We start from the raw sequence: 22,226 nt of genomic DNA, 5'->3' as shown, positions 1-22,226 counted from the left end.
GGGGCGGGGGCCGGAGGTGCGGGGCGAGGCGGGCCCCGGGGCGGCCGGGTTCCGGCGGGGCCCCCCCGGCAGCGAGGCGGAGCCGGGCGGTGGCGGCGGCGGCGGCGGCGGGGGAGCGCGGAGCGGCCCCGGGGAGCATGGGGCGGGCGGCGGCCGGTGAGCGGCGGGGGGACGGGGACGGGGCGGGGGGGACACGAGGAAAATCCCGGGGGGGGGGGACACGGGCAAAACCCCGGGAGGAGCAGCGGGACGGCGTGGGGACGGCATCCCCGGGGTACGGGGACCAAGTGCAGGACGAGCGGAGGGACCGGGGGCGGTTCTGGGGAAGGGGTGTGGGGAGAAGCCCCCCGCTGTGGGGTGCTGGGTGTTGGGGCCGCAGCGGGGTGCCCATCTCCTCGGCTGTCCCGCAGGCACCGCGCTGCAGACCCTGTCCCTGTGCCTCCTGCTCGCCGCCAGCCTCGCCCAGGACCCGGCACCAGAGAGCTGCAACTGCACCGAGCCCCTGGACTTCGAGGCGTTCCGGGCTGCTCCGCTGGCCGAGAGCTGCTGCCTCAACTTCAGCAGCTCCAACGTCACCCTCCTGGACTGGGGGGCTCTGGTGGGGGTGCGGGGGCTGCGGGAGCTCGACCTCTCGCACTGCGGCATCGCGGCCATCAGCAACGCGCAGGGCGTCCCCCCCGCCCTGGAGGTCTTGCACTTAAGCCACAACCAGCTGGAAAGCCTCCCGGGGGGCTTTCTGGAAGATGCCCCGAACTTGAAGATCCTCTACCTGGACAGCAACCAGCTCCGGGAGCTTCCCCAGTCCTTCCTGAAAGCATCAACTCGGGTGCAGGAGGTCTACCTGGGCTATAACGCCCTGACTTCCCTCCCCAGCAGCCTCCTGCAGCCGTCCCTGCTCCAGCTCCAGGTGTCCAACAACAGCTGGGACTGCAGCTGCGCCCTGCTCAGCACCCTGCAGGCCCGGCCCAGCCTGGCCGCCGGCCTCACCTGCCACACGCCGGAGCGGCACCGCGGCGCCGAGCTCCGCAGCATCCCCCGGGACGAGCTGTGCCGCTCGCACGGCCTCACCGCCCTCTTCATCTGCCTGCCCCCCCTCCTCCTCCTCGCCAGCATCGCCTGCTGCTTCTGCAGGAGGAAGAGGAAAACCAACTACAGCCTCGGGGGCAGCCACCCCGCCGCCACCGCGGAGAGGGGCAGCGCGCCGGTGCCCCCCGAACCCCACCGCTACGTCCCCTACGAGCTGCCCGCTGCCCCCTCTGAGAAGGAGAAGAAGGTGCTGCTGGGGGGGGCGGCGCTGCTCCAGCCCTCCCAGGACCCTCTGGAGAGCAGCAGGGACCTGTACGAGGAGGTGGAGATCCGGGTGGGATCCCACGTGCCGCCACGCGACGGCGAGGGGCTGGGCACCCAGCGGGGAGCCCCAGGAGCTGGGGGGGAGGAGCTGGGGGGCAGCGGGGCAGAGGGGGACACGGTGAGCGTGAGCGACGTCCTGAAGGACTCGGCTGACCGGGAGATCATCTACATGAACCAGGCGACCAACTACTACAACCTGGTGCCCGGCATCGAGCTGGAGGACTCGGACAACCTGGAGTATGAGAACATCGACCTGCACTGAAAGTGGGCGGGATACGGGACTCCGGGGGCAACAGGAGGTGGCTGTGGCTGGGAGAGGCTCGAGCTGTCCTGCCGCGGCTTGCACTGGCTGGTTGTGAAGCTGCACCCCCAAATTCTTCCCCTGCCCCCTGCGATCCCACATTCGCCCCTTGCCACATGCTGCGGCTGGGCAGGGCTGCGAGCGGCTCTGGGCACCGGGGGCTCTCTGCACGAGGTTTTTGGGGACACAGGAAGGACGTGGAGAGGAGCTGGGGGCTGCCCCGTTTGATTTTTAGGGCCAGGTGGCAACACTGTGTGTGCCAGAGCTGCTGACCAGGGCTCTGTCCCCTCTGCAACCAGCTGGCACCGGGCACGGACCCACTGCCCCCCAGCCTGCGTGTATCAGGGTCTGGGGACAAGAAACGTGGTCTGCGTGTGGGGTCCTGTGTGGGATTGGCAGGGTCTTGCTGCAAAGGGGAGCCTGCAGTGGCCCTGCCTGCTCCCCCAGCACATGCACATCTGCTGTTTGCACGAGTGCCTGTGCACACGCGTGTGCAAGGACTGGGCACGGATGGACCTGCTCGTGCCAGGCCCTGCTCAGCAAAAGGCTTTTGTTTGCGGGGTGTCCATAGGGTGCCACCGGAGCAGGGGGGTGCCCCTCACAGCCTTCCCTCCCCGAAGTGCTGCCCAGCCCTGCAGGAGCCAGCTCCTGATGCGAAATAAATCATTTTATTCCTGGCACCATGGCTGCGCCCTGTCTCTGCTGCACTGGGTGCCGGCCCTCGGGGCTGAGCGAGCTGCAACCCGTGATTTACAGCCCGAGGAGGAAGCTGCCAGCCTGCCACGGGCACCGTGCTCACCAGCCGGGGCAGGACGGGCTGGGGGTGCTGTAAATGATCTCCCTGCACAGCCCCGTGGGTCGCATCCACCCATGGGTGCCTGCAGGGATGCAGGCAGCCCCGTGCCCCATACCCACGCTGCTTTCTCCAGCAGGAGACAGACCGGGGGCATCGGGGGGTGCACGCAGGGCATTTCCCAGGCTGCAAGCCCCCAGCTCCGCGGGTCGGAGCCGTGGCAGGCTGTGCTGGGCCCCATGCCCGGCAGGAAGGGAGCCGGGCAGGGCGGGACGCGGCGCTATGGCCGGCAAAGGAAGCGGCGTTTCCTGCCCGGCGCAGCCTCGCAGCCCACGGTGGTGGTGCTCCTGCCTTGTGCTGCCTTGGGCTGGAGGGTACAAGCACCAGCATGGGTTGGGGGTGAGGACAGGATGGTTTTGTTGTGTGTGCTGCTGTTCCTCCTGGATGTTTCCCCCGGTTTGTGTCCCGCTGGGACATTCGCCCTCCCTGAGAAAGTGGCCCCGTGCCAGACCTCCCCAAGCCTCCACCACCCCGCAAGGTGCTGCAGCCAAGGGACACCCAGGGGACCTCAGCCTGCCCCAGCTCTGCTGCCCACCCTGCAGCTCACGCTGTCCCCCGGCCCTCCTGGGGACACAGAGGGACCAGGAGCTGCCACAGCACGGGCAGGCAGCCCGGGGCTGGCCCCAGGACAATGCAGTGAGGGGCGCGTTACCCACGGGCACCCCAGAAACACCCCACAGCCCCCCCGAGCCAGCTCAACCCAGGGTCACATTCCCAGGGCTGCCAGGAGCTGTGACAACCCCTGTCCTTTCCTCTCCTCCTCACAGAGCCTAAATTCAGCCCACAAAGGGGAATGGCCCAAACCACCCCGCTGGCTCCTGTGCATCCCCAGGTCCGATGCCAGCAGCTCCCACCGAAATCTCTGGTGGCAGGGAGGTGTGACCGACCCGCAATTCCCTGTTCCCTGCCCGTGACAGCTCCAATCCATCACGTGGAGGGCTCGGCCGATGGGTTCACACCAGAGTATTTAGGGGGGAAGGCACCAGGCGCTGATAGGGACGTGCAGAGCAGCGTGGGGAGGGCGTGGGGCGAGCCGGCCCATGGGCACCGGTGCTTGGCGTGGCAGCGAGGACACGTCCCGGCCGGCCCCCACGTCTCCCCCAGCAGTGAGATCGACATCCGTGCCACGATGACCGTCTCCTACACTCTCAAAGTCGCCGACTCCCGTTTCGGGGGCTTCTCCAAGCTGCTCTTCCGCTGGAAGGGCAGCATCTACAAGCTGCTGTACAAGGAGTTCATCGTCTTCGTGGTGCTGTATGCGCTGCTCAGCATCGTCTACCGGTGAGTGGGGGAGCGGCTGGGACCCCCCAAGGAGAAGGGGACCCGGGGGGGTGGCTTTTGGGGGGGGGTCTGGGGCAGCTCCCCAACCCCGCTGCTTGCCCCTGACCCTGCTGCATGCCTGCTGCAGGCGGCTGCTGACCGAGGAGCAGAAACGTCTCTACACCAAAGTGGCTCAGTACTGCAACCGCTCCACGGACCTCATCCCCATGTCCTTCGTCCTAGGTACGGATCCTTCTCCTGCCCCCCTGCGGCTTGGGGATGCCCCATCCTGCCCCCGTGCCAAAACTGCCCCGTTGCCTGGGGCTGGATGGCACTCGGCTCCCAGAGCCACCGAGTACAGCTCCTTGGCCCTCTTCCAGAGCCAGGGAAGAGCCGGGGATGTCCCTGGGGAGAGCAGTCCTAGGGGAAGGACAACGTGCTCTTTATCCCCCGACCTGTCACCCCTGGAAAGCCAGCAGGTCTCGCTGGCGTGGGCTCATCCCCGCTCAGAGCTGCCTGTGCCGTGTCTGCACAGGTTTTTACGTCACCCTGATTGTGAACCGGTGGTGGGCGCAGTACACCAGCATCCCCCTCCCCGACCAGCTCATGTGCGTCATCTCCAGCAACGTCCACGGCAAGGACGAGAGGGGTCGGATCCTGCGGCGCACCCTGATCCGCTACGCCAACCTCTCGGCCGTCCTCATCCTGCGCTCCGTCAGCACCAGGGTGCTCAAGCGCTTCCCCACCATGGACCACGTGGTGGAAGCGGGTGAGGGGGGCAAACCGTGCGGGGGGACAGCTTGAAATATGGGGTGAGAGAGCTGGGAAGCTCAGCGGTGTCCCCGTCACCCTGGGGCGGGCTGAGGGGTGGCAGTGGGGCAGCCCCTGGGTCCCCTTGCAAGCATCCCTGACCCACAAGTGAGGTGGCATCCAGCCCCGATGCGGAGGGGTTATTTCCTTGCAGGGACACTGCATGTGTCCCTAAAGACACCCATGTCCCCTCTGCCCCCCCAGACCCTGGAAAACCCCACGTTCCTCCTGGGGAGGGTTCCCCAAAAGTCCCTTTCCCAACATCGTGGGGTCCATGGCACTGAGCCCCTGCCGCTCGCCCCCCGCCCCGCTGCAGGCTTCATGACGCAGGACGAGCGCAAGAAGTTGGAGAGCCTGCACTCGGACTTCAACAAGTACTGGGTGCCCTGCGTGTGGTTCACCAACCTGGCGGCGCAGGCCAGGCGGGACGGCCGCATCCGCGACGACGTGGCCCTGCGCCTGCTGATGGACGTGAGTGGTGCCGGGTGTGCGGGGGGCACGGCACCGCAGGGGGGGGGGACCCGGGCAAAACCCGTCCCTGTCCTCCCTGCCAGGAGCTGAACGCGTTCCGGGCCAAGTGCAGCATGCTGTTCCACTACGACTGGATCAGCATCCCGCTGGTGTACACGCAGGTGGGTGGCCGGACCCCCGGTAAAAGCGATTTGTTCCCACCGTGCACCCGGTGCCGCCGGAGCACAGCCATGCGCAGGAGCACAGGGAGGATGGGGAGCGTGGCACGGGGGGGATCGCCCCTCGGGTGGGCTTTGGGCTTTAGTCTGGAGCCCCTGAGAGCATCGTCGAGCTGCCAAGCCTCTGGCAGCCTCACGTCCCCCTTTGCTGCCATGGCTGTCCCTGCAGGTGGTCACCATCGCCGTGTACTCCTTCTTCGCCTTCTGCCTCATCGGGCGGCAGTTCCTGGAGCCGCTGGAGCCGGGGCAGGAGGGGGATCTGGACATGTACGTGCCCCTCTCCACCCTCCTGCAGTTCTTCTTCTACGCCGGCTGGCTGAAGGTGAGACACGGCCGGGGGCTGCCTGGGCATGGCACCGGCCACGTCACGGCTGGTGGCCCTTGGGGACGTGTCACGGCAGGGCACGAGGGGGACGGAGGCTGCCCACTGCAGGGCACTGCCTAATTTGGGTGCCCCATGGGTGGCCTGATGGGAAGGTGTCCCAGGAAGGTGTCCTTGTCCCCGACCCTGTGTCACCTGCCCCCTCCCTCCGCAGGTTGCCGAGCAGATCATTAATCCTTTCGGGGAAGACGACGATGACTTTGAGACCAACAAGCTGATAGACAGGAATCTGCAGGTGGGGCCTGCCCCCAGCTGCTGTTGTGTTGGGTGGGCATGGGGCGTCCCTGCAATGTGGCAACGGGGACTGTCCCCTGTCCCCCCCCCCCAGCCCTGCTCCTGGTCTTTGTCCAAAAGAGATTCCCATCCAGGTGCAGGGCTGCACCTTGTCCCTCCGTCCCCTGTCCACCCGGGGACACAGCAGCCTGGCACCGCTGCTCGTCCCCACCACCCAGGAAAGCATTTAAGAGAAGAAAACCCCAAATGCAGCCAGGGGATGAGCCTGGAGCCTCCCTGGCTCCTTCCAGGAGCTGCGGAGTCCTCACCCCTGTCCCCTGCCCTTGCGGTGCCCAGGTGTCCCTGCTCTCGGTGGACGACATGTACCAGAACCTGCCGCCAGCCGCCAAGGACAAGTACTGGAACGAGTCCACGGCTCAGCCCCCCTACACCATGGCCACCGCCGCCGAGACCCTGAAGCCCTCCTTCCTGGGCTCCACCTTCGACATGCGGTGAGTGCACAGCCGGGAGCCCCAGCCGGGGACCTGGGGGGTCTCTGCCTGCGCTACGTGCCCTGCGTGCCACCGTCAGGGGGGACCTTGGGGACGTGTGGCCGTCCCCATCACCCTGCTGTGCTCCCCCAGCATGTGCGAGGACATGGAGCAGAGCCAGCCGGTGGAGGCCTCTCCAAGCATGCCGCGCATCCAGACGCCCCTGCTCGGCCGCTTCCTCGCCGCCGCCTCCCCCGCCATCAGCATCAAAAATTTCGGCCGGGGCGGCCGAGCCACCCCCCGCCTGCGGCGTCCCCGGGGGGACGGAGCCTTCCCCTCCCCGCACCCCGGCCGCCCCGAGGACCCCGAGGCGGTGGATCGCATCGAGGAGGAGGAGACGGAGGATGAGGAGAGCCGGGGCAGTGGGCCCCCCACCCCGGGTGGTCCCCTGGGGGGACCCCGGTCACCAAAGGCCTCCGAAATGCGGAGGAAGGAGCTGCCGTCGGTCCTGGTGAAGGCTCCGTCCAACGAGAGCATTGGGGCTGAGCGGCCGGGGGGCTGGGAGCCCTGAAGGTGCCCCGATGGCACCCCCGACCCTGTCCCCAGACACCCCCTTGAGCCCCCCTGCATGGTTTTTCTCCACCCAGCCCCACGCCAGGTTGGTGGGGAGATCCCGGTGGTTTTGGGGTTGCGCAGGCAGCATTTGAAGCTAGCTGTTAGCCCCAGAACTGCAGGAGCCAGCCCGTGTGCGTGGTGATGCCACTGGCAGGCACGGCCACGCTCCCTCCCTGCCTCCAAGAACCAACAGAGGGGACAGGGACAGCCCAGACACCGAGCAAGGGACAGGACAACGGCATTCAGCGCCGTGCTGATGTCCCCTCAGTACCAATAAAGCTGCTGACAGCTTCAGCTTTCAGGTTTGTTCTTGGTGGTGCAAAGAGGGGGGATCCCATCCCGTGGGCTGACACTGGGGACTGTCGCAGGTATTAGACTAAGCGACAGAGCCCGACGCTGTAAGGCACAAGGGCACACACGCCCCTGGCCAGCTGCCACCCTGTCCCGTTCCCATATCACACCTACGGCACGGTGACAGTGCCAGCTTCGTTCCCACGGGCCATTGCCCTTGGCTGCCGTGTTTCGGAGCAGTGACATCAGTGCGATTGATAAGCAGCACGCAGTGATGAATTGGGCATAATCCTGCTCGTTGGGGGTTTACAGCTCCTGCCCTTACCCTAACACGTCTCAGTTTCTCCCTCCGTACAAAGTCCCCCAGGAACACCCTGAATCCTGTTTGCTCTCCGCAGAGAGCGAGCGGAGAGAAGAAACAAGCCCGGAGGAAGCAGCCGTGACACATCCCTCCCAAACGCCCTTTATCGCGCCCGCCCTGCCTCTCTGGAGATAGGCGTTGCTAGAAAGCAGGGAAAGTTTACCCGAGATCGCTATGGAGAAGGAATGTGCTTGTGCAAACGTCACACCCGGCCAGGTCCCACCTTGAGACTCCAGGAGCCTGGTTCCACCCTGCGGGCACAGTGCTGGGCCAAGGCAGCGGTGCCGCGCTCCCACCAGGGCAGATGTGGGGTCGGGTAGGCAGGGCATGCACTCCAGAACGAGATGCTACATTTATCGATTTAAAGTTGTTCATCATCAAATGCCCCAAAACAGCTGGAGAGGTTCTTTTTGTTCACCACAGTTTTCCAACCCCACAAGTAACGGGGCAGAAAGCTGGAACTTGTACCCGGCTTTCGAAAGGGGCAGGCCACGAGGAGAGCCCGGCCCTTCTGCTAGCAGGGATTTCTCTTGCACTGGGATGAGACCAAGGAGGTCAGGAGGAGACCAGCCAGTCACTCAGCAGTGCGGCCGCGTTCAGCAGGTTTGAGACAAGGCAGGGAACGCTGTCAGCTCCCAAGGCCAGGACTCCAGCAGGGGTGGACATGCACACCTTCTCCTGCAGGCTTTTCCACACCCATCTGGTCCACCAAGTCACCATCCTAGCGCCCCGTGAGATGTTTTGGTCAGGAGCGAGCAGGGTCAGAGTTTGTCCCAAGACACAAAAACCCAGTGGATTCCAGGAGATCCTTCTTGCTTTCACATTTTGAGCCCGCTACACCCCTCCACCCTGCAGACACAAATAAGCACGCTACCCACTTATTATAGTATATTTTGTTTATTGGTTCTCTCAGATGAACAGTTGGTTTTCATTTGCCTTTTCTGGCCTTGATCTTCCTCAAGTAGAACTCTAATTCCTTGCCTTCCAACACATAGCCATCAGCTCGGCCACACTGTCCAGGTCTGGAGGCAATGCAAGCTGCAAGGAGAGGTCACTCGGTTAAATTAAATAGATCTGTTACCCCGGTACGTACACGAGGAAGGAACACTGCATGCAGCCTCTGCAGAAGCAGAACGAGCAAGGCTCAGTAACAGACACCAGCTTATGTGCTGGCCTAAGTTCCTCCCTCAGGAGACCTTGCTCCCGAACCTGCTCTGCTGGGCTGCACCCATAATGAAGTCCTCTTCAGATCTCCAAACTGTCATCGCTCAAATTCAGTAGCAGAACTGGACAAAGGTCTCATCACCAGAAGACTTCAGAACACTGAGCTATTCACAGCAGAACCCGCAGCTGGCGCTAGCTGTCTGTGCGCACGGCTGGGCTTTTCCTGACACGCGGTACGCCCACAGGTGTCTGCTCATCTGCAAGCCTCACGTCCCGTCACTTATTTCAAATGCCAACCAGGAAGGATCAATCGTTAGCTGGGACACGAAGGAATTCAAGCTACAGAAACAGATCTCCTGTTCCTGCCAGGCCTGGGCTATCCCCAGAGAAGGTAAGAGTTCCCCTACACTCAGAGGATACTTGTGCAAATAGATCAGGAAAACACCCCCACTGCTTTCATCTCAGTTAGCTTTATCGCAGGTTGCAGGGAAATGGTCCCAAGAACACAAAGGGTACCTGCCCTGGAACCTGCTTATACCCTGACTCCCTTACACCCACCCACACCTCGGCCCCCAGGGACTCACCAAGCAGCTTTCCCTGCTGGAACTGCTCCTCGAGGATACTTGCTATCTTGGCATTCTTCTTTCGCTCATCGTATTTTTTCTGGATCTTCTTTGAGCGCTTCTTGTTCAAAATTTCCTCTTCTTCAGGAGTCTAAAACGAGACGGTAGGCAAAGACAAGGTTAGCATTAAGTGAGGGAGAGGTTAAGCATTCAGCCACCTCCTGTGAGAGCAGGTCCCCACTAGCATCAAAGAAAACCCTTCTATTCCCAGCGCTGATTTGTGTTTCCCAAGTCACATCTTCCAGAGCTACCAATGCCTCAACCCAACAGAACCGGGTGCTGCTTTTCACTTCTGAGGCCAACAAACCCAACGCTGCTGACTGGAGCCACCGATGACAGCACAGCACAGGGCCCGCAGGAAACATGCTCCAGACAGAAGCAGCTGCAAAGCTTTCCCTAATGAATTACCCCTCCTCCAAAAAGAGCGAGCACTTGTTTCTTCTCCAGACATGAGAGCGCTTGGGCGTGGTACAAGTCCTGGCAGACAGGTTACGAGCTCTCCCCACGCTTCTGAAGCTGACAGTGATCAGCTCACAAGTGCTTTATTTTGTAAGGGAGGGAGACAACCCCAAGCCGAATGCTACACAGAGGTGTTTAAGTAACTTAATCTGGGGTTTGGATCTTAAAATTAGAGGTGATGAGTCGGGATGAAGATGCTTTAAGCAAAGTTTAGTCATCTATCCACGAGCTTCTAATCAGAGGACAGCGCTGTCCCAGCGCAACGGCCTGCCCGCAAAGCCTTCCTCAGCATCACAAAGTGTCATCGCCCTTCCTTCAGCAGCAGAACTGGACAGAAGTATCATCATTAGAAGACATCTACAGGCAGGCCCTCGTGCGATGCCTCAGACAACTCCGTGCTCCTGAACAGAGCCAGACTCCTGGGAAGTGCCGGGAAGGCAGCCCGCGTGACCCATGCTACGGCTGACAGGCACCCAGCCCATTTCGGCAGGCGCTGTTCGCTCACAACCAGCTGCCTCCAGCAGGGCAGCCTCTCCTCTTCCAAGGAATCACAGTGACTCCCTGCCGTGAGGAACCCACAGAATCCCACACGTACCAGCTTGGCACCCTTCTTGCGTCCAAGGGGCAAGGCATAGTGGGCTTCATACCACTGCCGGTACGGGGTGCTGTCGACGAGAACGATGCAGTTCTTCACCAGGGTCTTTGTCCGCACCAGCTCGTTGTTGGAAGCGTTGTAGACAACATCGATGATCCTGGTCTTGCGGGTGCAGCCTTTCAAAAGAAGAGTACGCATTCAAACCCCCTGGGATCAGACAACTGAGGACACAGTCCGCAGCATCTCACACATACCCTAAAATCACCTCACTCGTCACCCGCTCAGTCCTCCAGCTTCCCCGGCACTGACTAAAATTTAACTGAATGGTGCAGCTAGTTTTCATCAGTCCAACTTTCTGCTGCCAAGATAGAAGCCTGTACCTGGGGAAAGAGTCAACCTAGATGAAAAACTGTGGCCGTGCTGAAACTCATCTCCAAGACGACTGAACAATGCAGAAAGGCACATTTCTGGGCCTGAGGATACCTCAGCAGATGCCAACTAACACCGTACACAGGGCTCGATGCTGAACATAGTTCCTAGAATTACTGGAACAAACCTTGTTCAACAGGATTGCTCTGCAACACTTAACAGAAACCATTTCTATAAGATGAGGGGTGATGATTTAACAGAAAGGACACTCATGTTTTCACCCTTTCTTTCATACTTGTTCTGCAACATGTGCTCAGTCCCTTCATTTCTCTGTTGCTGCCTACGAATGACAGCACTCTTCCAGCTGGGACAATGCTGTTGGCAGTGAGAAGAAAGCACGTCCTCTGCCTCATGCCACACTGGTCACTGAAACCCTTACTGCCGGCTTTATCATACAGGGTAACAGAGACTGGGCCCGAGCTCAAGCTGAATGCTTTTTGTTTTGTAATTCCGAGAACAAAACCCACCTCATTCAGTGGAATTACTGCAGGCTGCGCTCTCATTTCTGCGCTGCCTGCTTTTGCTTAGCGAAGCAGTAGGAATTAAAAAGCGTGTGCTCATGTAGCATTGCCACGGGCTGCTCTTTTTACGAAGAGCCCTCAGCCTTCTCTCTTGTACAGGACTAACTCTTAGTAGATGTTCATCCATGATCGGGGCAGCACGCAAGCTGCATTTATGAAGACCTAACCTGCAAGTATTTTGCATTTTCCCCCCTCCGTAACCCCCCAAAGCCCAGCAGGCGGGCAATACGAGCGTGCCACTCAGTGTAACTATGACACTCCAATCACCGTGAGCCCAGCAGACGTTCAAGCCTCCTAAGGCCACATAAGGTCAAAGTTATCATCACCACGCAGACAGCCTCAGATCCAGTTCTGCCAAGTGCAGTGTCTGAAATCAGCCCAGAATGCTGTGCATCACCCCGCTACTCTGTAGCTGCAGCGGAGACCAACACACATGAAACACTTCTTGAACACATCAGGGTTATAACGTACTTACATTCGGATCCCCAGGAGAAGTTGCCGACGTCCAGGCGAAGGGCACGGTATTTCTTGTTGCCGCCACGAACCCTCACTGTGTGAATTCGGCGCGGACCGATCTGCATCAGAAACAAACCCCAGTGATGTTGGTGCTGGCGTGCTGCACGGCACACACGCGGGAGCCCAGCCAAACTCCCAACTGCAGGCAATGTGGTCAGTGTAACTATGACAAACCCCAGCATCGGCAGATACAGAAAGAGACCAAAACGGTCTGTTGCATCCACCTAAGGTGAGAATTTCATCACTCCAATTGCCTCTTATTGCAAAAACATACCACTGCTTCCCACAAGAATAAAGAAAAAAGCCATCTTTTATAAAAGCAGCAAAACAAACCTAGTCACTTGCAAAGAACCATGTGTTTTTAAGCCCCTAAGAGCACACAATCATCAAACCAAACTTGAAAAAATAACTGGCTATCCTCCCCAAGTCACCCACCTTAGTGTTGGCTGGCGGCCGCCCCAACTCATACTTCCTCTTCTTGTGGTAGGGCTTCCTCTTGCCCCCAGTCTTGCGACGCTTATGCCAGTTGTCCCTGGAGATACCTGAATGGAGAGCAGCGTGGTCAGAAGATGGCATGGATTCCACCTCGCCATGGCTGGGCAAGGGTCTGAGTCCTCAGCTCTCCAAGGTTGGTATCCGCACAGCGCACTCAGCCTTATGCAGCAGTTAGAGAAGCTTCATCATTGAAACTCAGAGCCAACTCAACCTCCTCTCCCCCAGCACATCTGCAGAAGGCAGCCTCCCTCCCTTCACCAGTTCCGAACGGACCACCCCAGCCCTCAGCAGGAAGCATCCTCCTGAATTAACTCACAGGACCCTATGGAAAGGGCCCACCTGACGCTGCTAAGCCCCCCGTGACACATACCTTATGCTATGCGCTGGATTTTGCAGGCTCTCCTTGGGAGTGGATCCCCACCCCACCTGATGGGCCCTATGGGGTCCACCTCCACTCAGCCCTCCCTTCTCCAACTGAGCCCCCAGAAGGAGCTGCCTCCTGGGGACTGAGCCCCCCCATTACCCCCCCTCACCCGCAGGGCCCCCTACAGCAGCCTCCCCCTCTCTTCCCCGCCGCCATGTTGGGCCCGGCCTCCCTCCCCTCCTCCCCCCGCCAGCCGCTTGGCGCCGCAGCAGCCGCCCCCGATGGCGGTCAGCGGGGTCCAGCGGCACCCTCAGCTGTCCCCCGGGCCGGATGGCGGCAGCCGGCTGCAGCGCGGCGGGCGGATGGCGGCGGATGGCGGCCGGGCCCGGCAGCAGCCTCACTCACCCATGGTGCGGCCCCGGCGCAAAGAGGCGGCGCGAAGGCTCACGGGGCGGTTTGGCGCAGCGAGATCTCGCGAGAGGGAGCGACGTCATCGCGCCGCGGCCTTGTGCTGTTGCTAGGCGACGCGGCGGAGGGGACGGAGGAGGGGCAGAGCGGTGATTTGAATACCCATGGTGCACCGCGCGCCCGCCGCCCGGGTCTGCGGGATCCGGTCTCGTTTCCGCCGCTCCCCGGGGCCAGAAGGGGCCGAAAGCGGGGCTGAGAGCTGGGAAAAGGATGGCGGAAAGGAGAGCGGGGAGAGAGGGGGAGAGACCGGTATCGCCGTGAGCTAGGGGACAGCGGGCGGCGCTGGGCCCGGGCCGGGGAGGAGTTGGTGTTATACTCTGGTTTCTCTTCAGATCGTATAAATCTTTCGCCTTTTACTAAAGATTTCCGTGGAGAGGAACAAGCACGAGTGTCGTGGAATTTTTTGAGGCTCTGCTTCGGCAGAGCTGCCCTTGCGTGGTCAAAAATAGACAAAAAGCGTTCTTCAGCTCCGATTTCTATGTTCCCGCGTTCTTTGTACCCCACGATCTCAGCGCAGTGGCTGGTGCTGGGTACGGTCACCGTCCCGGCGCCGGTTCCGCTGCCCGCAGTGCTCCCGACGGAACCAGCGGGCCGTCGGCCTTCCCGGGCACGCTGCCGGCTCACGCCGAGGAAAGCATCCCCCGACACCCCCGGGTCCTTTCCCACGCATCCTGCCCCCCGCCTGTAGCGCTGCGTGGGGTTGTGCCCCAGGTGCAGGACCCAGCACTGAGCTGCGCTGAACCTCGTCCCTTGGCCTCTGCCCATGGACCCATCCTGCCCGGGTCCCCCTGCAGCGCATCCCCACCCTCCAACGCTCCCCCCCCCCGGACCTTCCGACCCGCCAGCAGATTGCTGCTTCTGTGAGAAACAGAGCTGTTCTTCTGCGGTAGAAGGTGGCTTTGCAGCGGAAAATTCCCCTGACCTTGCATGTTCAAAAGTGATTGTGGGGCACAGCAGTGGGAGGTATGGCACGTAGGTAAGGGGAAGGTCCTACTGTCCCAAAACAAGGAAGACTGCTAAGAAAAACAGGACGAGCAGTACAAAATCAGTGAAAACAAAATTTATGGGCTCTCTAGTCATGAGAGAAGGAAAAAAAGGAAAAGGAGAAATTAAAGCTTAGTCAAATAAAATTGTACGTGTGTGGTACGGAAGCGCATCAAGTAGGTTGTGAACCTGTAGCACTTAGCCCCTGAGGAAACAGGGGAGAAATCAGGCGTCGGGTAACGGGGAATACAAGGTTGTGGCAAACTCTTACTGCGCGCTCCTCCTTGTAGGACGCCCGCCGCTGTAACCGTGAATCGGGGAGCTGCACAGAAGGCCCCGCACCAAGAGAATTACGGAGAGTTTTCCCACGCTTCCCCCAGCCCGCTGCCTCACCTCAGCGCCGTGCCCCAGCAGCGCCCCCGGGCAGCGCCGTGCAGGCCGTACCCAGCCCTCGCGGCCCCGCCCCCAGGCCCTGCTCATTTGCATACCCATGGTGCACCGCGCGCCCGCCGCCCGCTCCCGCCCGCCCCGCTCCCGTTTCCGCCGCTCCCGCGGGGCCGCTCGGGGCCGGGAGCGGGGCCGGGGGCGGGGAGGGACCGGGGGCGGCGGGGAGCGGGGCGGGACAGGCGGCGCCGTGAGCTGGGGGCGGCGGGCGGCGCTGGGCCTGGGCCGGGGAGGAATGGGCGTTATACTCTGGTTTCTCTTCAGATCGTATAAATCTTTCGCCTTTTACTAAAGATTTCCGTGGAGAGGAACAAGCACGAGTGTCGTGGAATTTTTTGAGGCTCTGCTTCGGCAGAGCTGCCCTTACTTGGTCAAAGATAGACAAAAAACCTGCTTTTTAAACCTAAATCTCACGTTTCTCTTTTCGCCGTCCCCCGATCCCTACCGTGTCTCCTCACACCGCCTCCGCTCAAGCCCCAGCGATGCGACGCGCACACTGCGCATGCGCGCACACATTCCCCCCCGCCCCCCACCGAACTACACCTCCCGTCATGCCCTGCCGCGCGCGGAGCACGCTGGGAGTTGTAGTCCCGCGGCACGCCGCCTCCCGGTAGGCCCCGCGGCACGCCGGGCGCGCGGCGTTTAAATCGGCGGCGGTTGGGCGGGCCCGGCTCTCGCTGCCCTCCGCGCCGCCATGGACCCCCGGCTGTTCCGGCACGTCTGCCCCGGCCGCGTCGTCAACATCCAGCGCAGCAACGGTGCGTGGGGGTAACCGGGGGTGCGAGGGGGGTGCCCGGTGGTCGGCCGGGGGTAACGGGGGTCTCACGGAGCTCTCTTCCAGGCCTGATCCACAAGGCGACGGTGAGGATGGTGAACGCGGAGAGGTCCCTGGTGTCGGTGGAGTGGTCCGAGGGGGGCACCGTCAAGGGCAAGGAGGTGAGGCCGGGTCCCACGTTGTTATGTGGAGTTTATCGTTCTCTACCTTTGAAACCTCCCCATCTGTGTCTCAGTCGCAGCCAGCTCCTGTGGCGCTGCATCTGCCCTCAGATGGATAACACTCCTTCCAGGCTGATACAGATAGCCCGGCTGCTCTGTGCTGGTTTCAGGGGGTTATCTGTAAAAGATGTGACAAAATAAACATCCTGAGGTAAGGCATGTCAAAGGCAGGGACGCTGTGACCGCAGCTGGGCAGTGCCAAGAAGGCTCCTGGCCTTTCAGAGCCACCAGGTATGATGCAGGGCTCCTCATCTGTGCTGCGTGCAGGTGGCTTTCTGTGCTCCCAGGGTCCCAGTTCTCCCAGCTCTGCAGTTATCTGTTGGCTTTTGGTGCCTCTGGCAATGCCCTTCGAGCTTTCCTTAAGACTTTATAGCTGTATGATAAACTAATTGTTATTTGATACTTTTGGTGTGTTTTGTTTATAGTGGGGTGTTATAATACCAGCCCTGGTAAACCTGGAGGGATTTGTAACGTCCACAATTCCGCCCTCAAAGTCTTACCTGTGATGCAGCTTCATCCCCCTTTCTCTGGAGCACAACTGGCCTCCAGCTGTACTTTTAGTGCCCTCCTCTTTGGCTCCTCTGCACCTTACTTTTCAGGGAAGGCTATCTCCTCCTTACACTTACTGGATTTTCTTTCTCTGCAATGAGAACCTTGCACAGAGAAATGCCTCAGAACAGACAGGGTTTTGGGCTAGGCTCCAGGTGACAACGGCACTGTTGGATTTGAATTGCTCTTGGCCAGTGCTAGTCTGAAACGTCCCAGTTCCGTGTAGAGAAAAGGCTGTGGGGCCCTGCTGGTCGAACCGCCCTGTTTCCCTGGGGTGATTGAGGTTGTAGCTGAAAGCCTGATACTTAAATTCTCCTTTGAATGAGCAAACACGCTGTTCTTGGCAGTTTCTCTGGGAACATAGATACTGCAGGGTCTGTGAAGAGGCTGTTCAAAAAGCAGCACTTCTTACATGCTGCTAGTGTGTGCGATACTGTCCACATACACTTGGTTCTGAGGGAATTAATTTTTGTGATTAGATGCGTACAGATTTTATACAAATCAAGTCTTAAAGTGTATTTTTCTTATGTTAGAATGTGGTATCTCCAGGGGGTCACCTGAGTGTATTTGCTCTTTTTATACGGACCCTTGTTTTATCAAAGTAAATTAAAATTTAATTGCAAACTGCCTAACTTCCTCAAGTGGTGCTTGTATTATTGATTTGACGTTAGGTGAATTCCAGTGCACGCTGCTGTGATACCAGAGTTAGTTTTGTGTATACGTGCTTTCAAGCTCTTCTGCAGGGTTAGGTTTGGAAAAACTGAAACGAGAGAGGTGGTGCCTTTTGTGCTCCTGCCTGCCCTTGGCCGCCTGCCCCACGGTCCCTGCCCTGTGCCCGGGTGCTGCAGAATGCTGTGGAGGCAGGATTGTGACTTCACTGGAAGGTCAGGCAGGAGGTGGCAGCTGGTCCTAGGTAAAATCACTTGCAATTGCCAGAGAAAACGCAGGTGGATTGACTTTTGGATTAAATGCTGAATCCCTTGTTTCCCAAGGTCTAAGTAGCTCTCTGAAGTTTATTTCAGTAAGTGCAGTTACGCAGTAAACTCTTAATGCTCTCCTAGCACAGGAGTCACAGAGATTTACTAAGATTAGCTGTCAGAGATTAAAGCAGTTGATGCCAAATGTGCTTTGCCTATCTCCTCAGATGTGTTCTATGGCACCTGCAGAGCTGCGTGGTGTTTGGCAGATGAGGGTAAATGGCATAACTTGCACGTTTCTTCTAGTGTGATTGGACATATGAGACTCTTCCAATGGAATATGAACTATTGCCTTGCACCTTGAAGCTAGAAGGCTACTTTAACTTAATATTTGGCAAGCAGTCAGTCAGTTTGTTTGCCTGTACTGAAAATCAACATGTAAAAAATGCTGTAGGTGGTAGCAGCAATATTTTACCTTTGCTCTTGCAGATTGAGATTGAGGATGTGATAACAATAAATCCTGAGTTAACAGAAGAACTACGTGCTGCAGATGTGAAAGAGAACCTTCCTTTGCAAGAGAATGTAACTGTACAGGTAAGAGTTTTAGTCTCTCCACAGGTACTAGCATGTCAGCAGTAGCATGCTTTAGACCCGATATTTTTATAAATGATACTGTCAGCCTTTCAAGTCAGAGCCCTCATGCTTTGTGTTGTCTCACTGTTAGACTTTGGTCAGAAATCCTTGTATTAATGTTGTTTTGTAGTGCTGTGCTAGGTATTCACTGCTTACCGTGATGACTAACAGCACTCATTGTTTTCCAGAAACAGAAGCGTAGAACAACACTTTCAAAAATTCCTGCTCCACGGGAAGGTGAGAAAATATTTCCTTTCCTCTTCAAAGCAGTGGTGATCCTCCATTGTAGCCATATTATTTCACTTTAGTGCCTCATAACACTGCTTGTTCAGGCAATGCTAAAAAGAGCATACCCGTTCATACCAACACTCCGTAGTCCTGAGTGCAGAACTTCTGCCAACAAATTGCCCTCCTGTTCCTGTGAGCTCAGGTTTGTGGACACGTTGCCCTTTTCTTCAGCACTGCTGTAGTTACTCCTTGACGCTGCTTTAAATGTCACTAGGAAGTTCTTGCTGCAGTGAGGTTTAAAGTTTTGTATGGGATTTTGCAAATGCCATAAACAACAAAAGGTAAGTGACAGTTATTAAGATAAAAAGGTGTCAAAATGAGAATGGAAAGGGCAAGGAAGAAATAGAAGTGTCAAATGGATGTCTCCTCTTCAAATAGTCCCCCTAGACAGTAACATGAGCTTTATTCCTGGACACATTTCAGACTAGGCAGCCGAAATGCTAGCTGGTGTGCCATAGCTCAGTGACTTAGTGTCAGTACAGTGTTCTGAGCAAAGCCAGAAGAGAAGACAGATGTGAAAGCGTGGGATAGCTAAGGAGTTGTTTTTCTTGAGGTGCTGGGAATTAGGAAACTCCCTTTTTTTTTTTTTTACTTTTTTTATCTTTTTAGTTGACTATTGCTTTTGAGTTGCAAGTGACAGGATTAAAGGTCTATTTGTAATGTATTCAAGTGATGCTGAGGTCAAAGAGTTGCAGATTCAATAACTCAATGTCCATAGCTGCACAGAACTTGCCCTCTTACATGAGCATTGAACGGCTGTATTTGTCTGGCCTATTTGTTGTATGTGCTACAAGACAGGAAAACTGGAATCAAAAGACAACAGTACAAATCCCCTTGTATCTGAGAGGCAGGAACAGTCGAAGAAGCTTAATATGTCAAAAGTTTTCCTGATCTTCAAATGCAGAGAACTCTACGTAGATTTTTGTGAAGTGGCAAGAAAAATGATGTGGTTAAGTAGTGACTGTCTCTAGACAGACATGTTTAATGGAGCTGGATAGTCAGGTAGAAAAATAAAGGTGTTTTAATCCAGTTGTTGGCTGATGGAAAAACGTCTTCACAGAGGCTGCTGCTTCCCTGAAGTACAGAAAGTAATGGCAAATCTGACATGCCTGTTGCCTTTGCTACTGGCACAGTCTTTTCCCTGAAGTCTCCCTCAGAGTGCATGAGGGAAGCAGTGTCTTCAGTATTCATCAGATACTATCTATTATTGCAGTTACTCCCTGACACTCACGGGCTATGTGTCCTGTAGCAAACTCTGTGCTGCACCAATCAAAAAGGTAATGTTGGCTGCAGGTTTCAGTTCTTAGGCAAAGCAAATTAAAGAAGATCAGGAGGCGTCTGTCTCCATCTCTCAGGGAAGTGAGAAAAGTATAAGCAGTGATTTCAGGATGAATTCAGAAGCGGATACTAAGTTCTCTGAAGCAGTAAGAACTTCAGAGGATTTTGTATATCCTTGTGCACAAGAACAACCTGAATCAAACCCATTTAGATGCAGCAAATCCTGCAGTTAATATTCCTGTCTAGGAGCACTATCGTTTGTGAAAAGTGCTGTTGAGTTTAGGATGAGATCAGGTGTCTGGGCATGTGTGACAAAAGGAATGAAATACTGTCTCTGTATAATGAAATAGATTCTTTTTGTTCCTAAAGTTGTGTCCATGGCACCTAATGTCTCTGCACCTGAGCAGAAGAATCCAGGTAAAGAGTTAACACATGAGCACTGAATTTTATGGGCACAGTTTTAAGGAATTTGATCCAGAATTGAAATTCAGCCTTGATGAGAAACAAATCTAATTTCCTTTCAAATCATAGTGATTAATTCTGGATAAATTCTTGTGATTGCTGGAGGTGAGAGTAGTTCTAGCTTTCATATCACACTTCTATTTTTTCATACCAGATTTGCTTTCTTTACAAATCTATTGATGTGTATGTTCCTGTCACCTGCTAAGCTTCCTGGGGGAGTGACTTGTCTCAGTAAAACTGTGATGAGGTGTGTGGCAATGGAGACTGCCTGCAGAAAGGCCCTTTTTGAAGATTTGCTGTTGCAATTATAGGTGGTCTGTCTTGTAGCTGAATTTAGCATTATCAAGCTGCCACTCTACAATGCACCACACACATCTGTGTTTGGATGTTGTAATGGCGGTCATGATCCAGCTCGTGTCCAGTTTTCCCTTTAGTAGTAGAAGGCATAAAAAATAAGTTTTTATCCCGACTTGTCCTTAGAGCTTCCCTAGAAAACCCACTCTGTATAGCAAGATCAGTGGTATAACCTTGGTTTTTGTACTGTCACCATCACAGTTAATTTGTAGCCCTGTGAGTGAGAAACATCAGAGGACTTCCCAGTTCCATGAGTTGTAACTGCCTCCTTGCTAGGTATCAAGGTTCCAGAACTGGCATATTAGTGAATCCTTAGTGGTATCTGAAAAGAAACTCAAACTGCAAATCTGGAATGAACTGCGTGCTTTTCTGTAGTGGTCACTTCTCACCCACCTACCTTTCCAGCCGTGCTTTATCCTAAGCTTTGGTAATGCATCAGAGGTCTGAAAATGGCTTTTTTAAGCACAACCTGCACTTCTTGGAGTAAATGATTACTTGCAAATGTCAGAGTGTCTAATGCATGATGCTGAACTTGAATTCGTTTTTCCAAAGCTATGCGTGGCCGCTCCAGGATGTCTGTCATCACGGAACCTCAGTGCAGCCTCCAGGAAAATGAGATGGGGGTGGATCCCTGCACTTCTACACAAACAAGAAACAATTTGTCAGTTCCTGGTGAGTGGAAAAAGAACCCAGAGAATTCTTAATAAGAAGCAACATGCTTTGTATGTATTTAATTAAGTAAACTGCAAATCTAGGAGGAGGAGCAACCCCTACCCCTTCATATATTAAATGAGAGGCAGAGTTTTACCACTATGTAAACATCCAGGGCTTCTGCCTGAAGGTGTTCCCAAATCACTCTGGAAACCATGTTGTTGAAGGATGGTGTACTTTGTTAACAAGAGAGCTGCAGCTGTGCTTGTGGGTGCATGTGGTATCTGCATACCAGCATAAAGTGGCTTTTGCAGGGCTAGAGTGGGAAGCAAACTGCCTTAATAGTGGGGACAACAGGCTCCAGCTATACTGGTTGTAGTTCTACCTATACCAGTTGAGTAAAGTAAGAACTTTTAGCCTGCCTGAATAATGAATCTGTAGTTATTTATCTTTACCAGACTTACCCCATGAATAGCTGTGGGCATTCCTTGCATATTAAGTTTTGCAAAGACATTCAAATAAGAGGCTTGATATTAACTTCTTGCCTAGTTGGTGTGGCACTGATTTGTAGCTTTGAATAAAAGTTTGTGATGGGTGAAGAATTAAAAAAAAAATGCACATACATTTTAGTAAGTTCTCCTTCCTGATCCAGAACTGGAGTTGAGGAATAGCTGTGGTCTCTGAGGATTTGCAAACTACAAAATGTTCTTGATCTTTGGGTTCCAGTTATTGTCTTTGGTGTGGCTTCTTTCTGCAGCTGGCCGAACCAAGACTAGCAGGCTGAGCTGTGCTCCAGAACCCCCGCTGACAAATGGAAATTCAGAGGATCATCTGCTTGCTGCTAGAATGAACCCTTCAGCAAGCCCAGGTACCTGGGAGCAGTGGGTAACAACTGGCTCACCAGTGAGAAGTGCATCACTGTGATTGCTGCTTTGTGTAGTCCTAGACTTTGAGAGGGTGGCTTTGGCAGCAGGACTGAATATCTCAAGTATTTTTATTATAAATACATAATTCTGTTATAGTGGTTATCTCCTCAGAAATGCTGCCCTTAGAGTGATGGTGTGACATGCTAACCAGCTTCTGGTAGGTAGATTTCCTTTGGGAAGGAAGCGCTGAAAAATTAACGACCATTCTTCTGAAGATGACTATTTCCTGTACCACTTAAACAGGCTAGTCTATCAGTAACCTCGACATTTTTGTAAAACATCATGTTTAAAACATAATGTGAAAACTTAATCCAAGGAATTGTTTTCATTTTATCTAGTTCGGAGAAGATCTAACATTGTGAAAGAGATGGAGAAAATGAAAAACAAGAGAGAAGAAAAGAGAGCTCAAATTAGTGAAATCAGGACAAAACGTGCACAGGTAGAGTATTCCATGCCAATAAGGAGAAATTCTATAAGGTAATACAACATGGTAG

The 22,226-nt window shown here is 56.0% G+C and overlaps 5 protein-coding genes and 7 non-coding genes across 15 annotated transcripts in view; 5 read left to right on the top strand and 7 right to left on the bottom strand.

The window, feature by feature from the left end:
- Positions 1 to 108: 108 nt before the first annotated feature.
- LOC118171119 (chondroadherin-like) lies at positions 109 to 2,331 on the top strand. The gene is made up of 2 exons (XM_035333930.1): positions 109 to 156; positions 411 to 2,331. Exons 1-2 carry the CDS (start codon positions 138 to 140, stop codon positions 1,610 to 1,612), a joined length of 1,221 nt encoding a protein of 406 aa, XP_035189821.1. The 5' UTR covers positions 109 to 137; the 3' UTR covers positions 1,613 to 2,331.
- A 1,033-nt stretch (positions 2,332 to 3,364) lies between these two features.
- BEST4 (bestrophin 4) lies at positions 3,365 to 7,272 on the top strand. The gene is made up of 10 exons (XM_035333588.1): positions 3,365 to 3,785; positions 3,913 to 4,007; positions 4,300 to 4,533; positions 4,891 to 5,045; positions 5,129 to 5,206; positions 5,433 to 5,585; positions 5,800 to 5,880; positions 6,216 to 6,370; positions 6,503 to 6,980; positions 7,063 to 7,272. The coding sequence occupies exons 1-9, from the start codon at positions 3,634 to 3,636 to the stop codon at positions 6,918 to 6,920; spliced, it is 1,521 nt and encodes a 506-aa protein (XP_035189479.1). The 5' UTR covers positions 3,365 to 3,633; the 3' UTR covers positions 6,921 to 6,980; positions 7,063 to 7,272.
- Positions 7,273 to 8,076: 804 nt separating this feature from the next.
- Positions 8,077 to 8,206, bottom strand: LOC118171164. Its single transcript, XR_004753082.1, has one exon. It is a non-coding gene; the product is annotated as a small nucleolar RNA SNORA35 (small nucleolar RNA).
- Positions 8,207 to 8,497: 291 nt separating this feature from the next.
- RPS8 (ribosomal protein S8) lies at positions 8,498 to 13,385 on the bottom strand. Of its 3 annotated transcripts, none has more exons than XM_035333559.1 (6): positions 13,353 to 13,385; positions 12,359 to 12,465; positions 11,883 to 11,982; positions 10,458 to 10,633; positions 9,365 to 9,494; positions 8,498 to 8,654 (listed from the first exon to the last, which is right to left on the bottom strand). In XM_035333559.1, the coding sequence occupies exons 1-6, from the start codon at positions 13,354 to 13,356 to the stop codon at positions 8,545 to 8,547; spliced, it is 627 nt and encodes a 208-aa protein (XP_035189450.1). In that variant the 5' UTR covers positions 13,357 to 13,385; the 3' UTR covers positions 8,498 to 8,544. The 3 variants fall into 3 exon arrangements, with proteins under 3 accessions (XP_035189450.1, XP_035189449.1, XP_035189451.1); XM_035333558.1 differs by lacking the exon at positions 13,353 to 13,385 and adding an exon at positions 13,188 to 13,297; XM_035333560.1 differs by lacking the exons at positions 8,498 to 8,654; positions 9,365 to 9,494; positions 13,353 to 13,385 and adding exons at positions 10,194 to 10,281; positions 13,188 to 13,314 and having other exon boundaries at positions 10,378 to 10,633.
- Positions 8,857 to 8,928, bottom strand: LOC118171151. The gene has a single exon (XR_004753070.1). It is a non-coding gene; the product is annotated as a small nucleolar RNA SNORD38 (small nucleolar RNA).
- LOC118171152 lies at positions 10,143 to 10,215 on the bottom strand. Its single transcript, XR_004753071.1, has one exon. It is a non-coding gene; the product is annotated as a small nucleolar RNA SNORD38 (small nucleolar RNA).
- LOC118171153 lies at positions 12,072 to 12,175 on the bottom strand. Its single transcript, XR_004753072.1, has one exon. It is a non-coding gene; the product is annotated as a small nucleolar RNA SNORD46 (small nucleolar RNA).
- On the bottom strand, positions 12,532 to 12,616 carry LOC118171150. Its single transcript, XR_004753069.1, has one exon. It is a non-coding gene; the product is annotated as a small nucleolar RNA SNORD55/SNORD39 (small nucleolar RNA).
- Positions 13,386 to 13,562: 177 nt separating the features above from the next.
- LOC118171169 lies at positions 13,563 to 13,677 on the top strand. Its single transcript, XR_004753087.1, has one exon. It is a non-coding gene; the product is annotated as a U5 spliceosomal RNA (small nuclear RNA).
- A 1,245-nt stretch (positions 13,678 to 14,922) lies between these two features.
- LOC118171168 lies at positions 14,923 to 15,037 on the top strand. The gene has a single exon (XR_004753086.1). It is a non-coding gene; the product is annotated as a U5 spliceosomal RNA (small nuclear RNA).
- Positions 15,038 to 15,287: 250 nt separating this feature from the next.
- The window catches only part of KIF2C (kinesin family member 2C), an 18,301-nt gene continuing 11,362 nt past the window's right edge, over positions 15,288 to 22,226 (top strand). Inside the window, exons 1-8 of one of the 2 annotated variants that reach the window (XM_035333414.1) lie at positions 15,288 to 15,436; positions 15,520 to 15,614; positions 17,630 to 17,734; positions 17,962 to 18,010; positions 19,709 to 19,756; positions 20,708 to 20,827; positions 21,564 to 21,674; positions 22,071 to 22,171. In XM_035333414.1, coding sequence (XP_035189305.1) covers positions 15,373 to 15,436; positions 15,520 to 15,614; positions 17,630 to 17,734; positions 17,962 to 18,010; positions 19,709 to 19,756; positions 20,708 to 20,827; positions 21,564 to 21,674; positions 22,071 to 22,171 — 693 coding nt within the window. In that variant the 5' untranslated portion in view covers positions 15,288 to 15,372. The remainder of the gene's footprint in view (positions 15,437 to 15,519; positions 15,615 to 17,629; positions 17,735 to 17,961; positions 18,011 to 19,708; positions 19,757 to 20,707; positions 20,828 to 21,563; positions 21,675 to 22,070; positions 22,172 to 22,226) is intronic. The other variant, XM_035333415.1, reaches the window with a different exon arrangement.
- The window catches only part of ARMH1 (armadillo like helical domain containing 1), a 23,777-nt gene continuing 22,209 nt past the window's right edge, over positions 20,659 to 22,226 (bottom strand). Inside the window, exon 13 of the mRNA XM_035333416.1 lies at positions 20,659 to 20,794. Coding sequence (XP_035189307.1) covers positions 20,748 to 20,794 — 47 coding nt within the window. The 3' untranslated portion in view covers positions 20,659 to 20,747. The remainder of the gene's footprint in view (positions 20,795 to 22,226) is intronic.

The sequence above is a fragment of the Oxyura jamaicensis genome, chromosome 8, assembly GCF_011077185.1.
Source record: "Oxyura jamaicensis isolate SHBP4307 breed ruddy duck chromosome 8, BPBGC_Ojam_1.0, whole genome shotgun sequence".
Taxonomy (NCBI): domain Eukaryota; kingdom Metazoa; phylum Chordata; class Aves; order Anseriformes; family Anatidae; genus Oxyura; species Oxyura jamaicensis.
The sequence above is the reverse complement of the archived record's forward strand: the minus strand, read 5'-3'. Positions and strand labels throughout refer to the sequence as shown.

Bases quoted from the DNA above. Each gene is read 5' to 3' on its own strand.
- BEST4 (XM_035333588.1), top strand. From the start codon at position 3,634: ATGACCGTCTCCTACACTCTCAAAGTCGCCGACTCCCGTTTCGGGGGC. The intron at 5,046-5,128 runs GTGAGTGGTGCC...CCTCCCTGCCAG, and splicing joins CCCTGCGCCTGCTGATGGAC to GAGCTGAACGCGTTCCGGGC. The intron at 5,881-6,215 runs GTGGGGCCTGCC...TGCGGTGCCCAG, and splicing joins TGATAGACAGGAATCTGCAG to GTGTCCCTGCTCTCGGTGGA.
- RPS8 (XM_035333559.1), bottom strand. The intron at 11,983-12,358 runs GTGGGTGACTTG...TTTCTGATGCAG, and splicing joins GGCCGCCAGCCAACACTAAG to ATCGGTCCGCGCCGAATTCA. The intron at 8,655-9,364 runs GTGAGTCCCTGG...CTCTCCTTGCAG, and splicing joins CCAGCAGGGAAAGCTGCTTG to CTTGCATTGCCTCCAGACCT.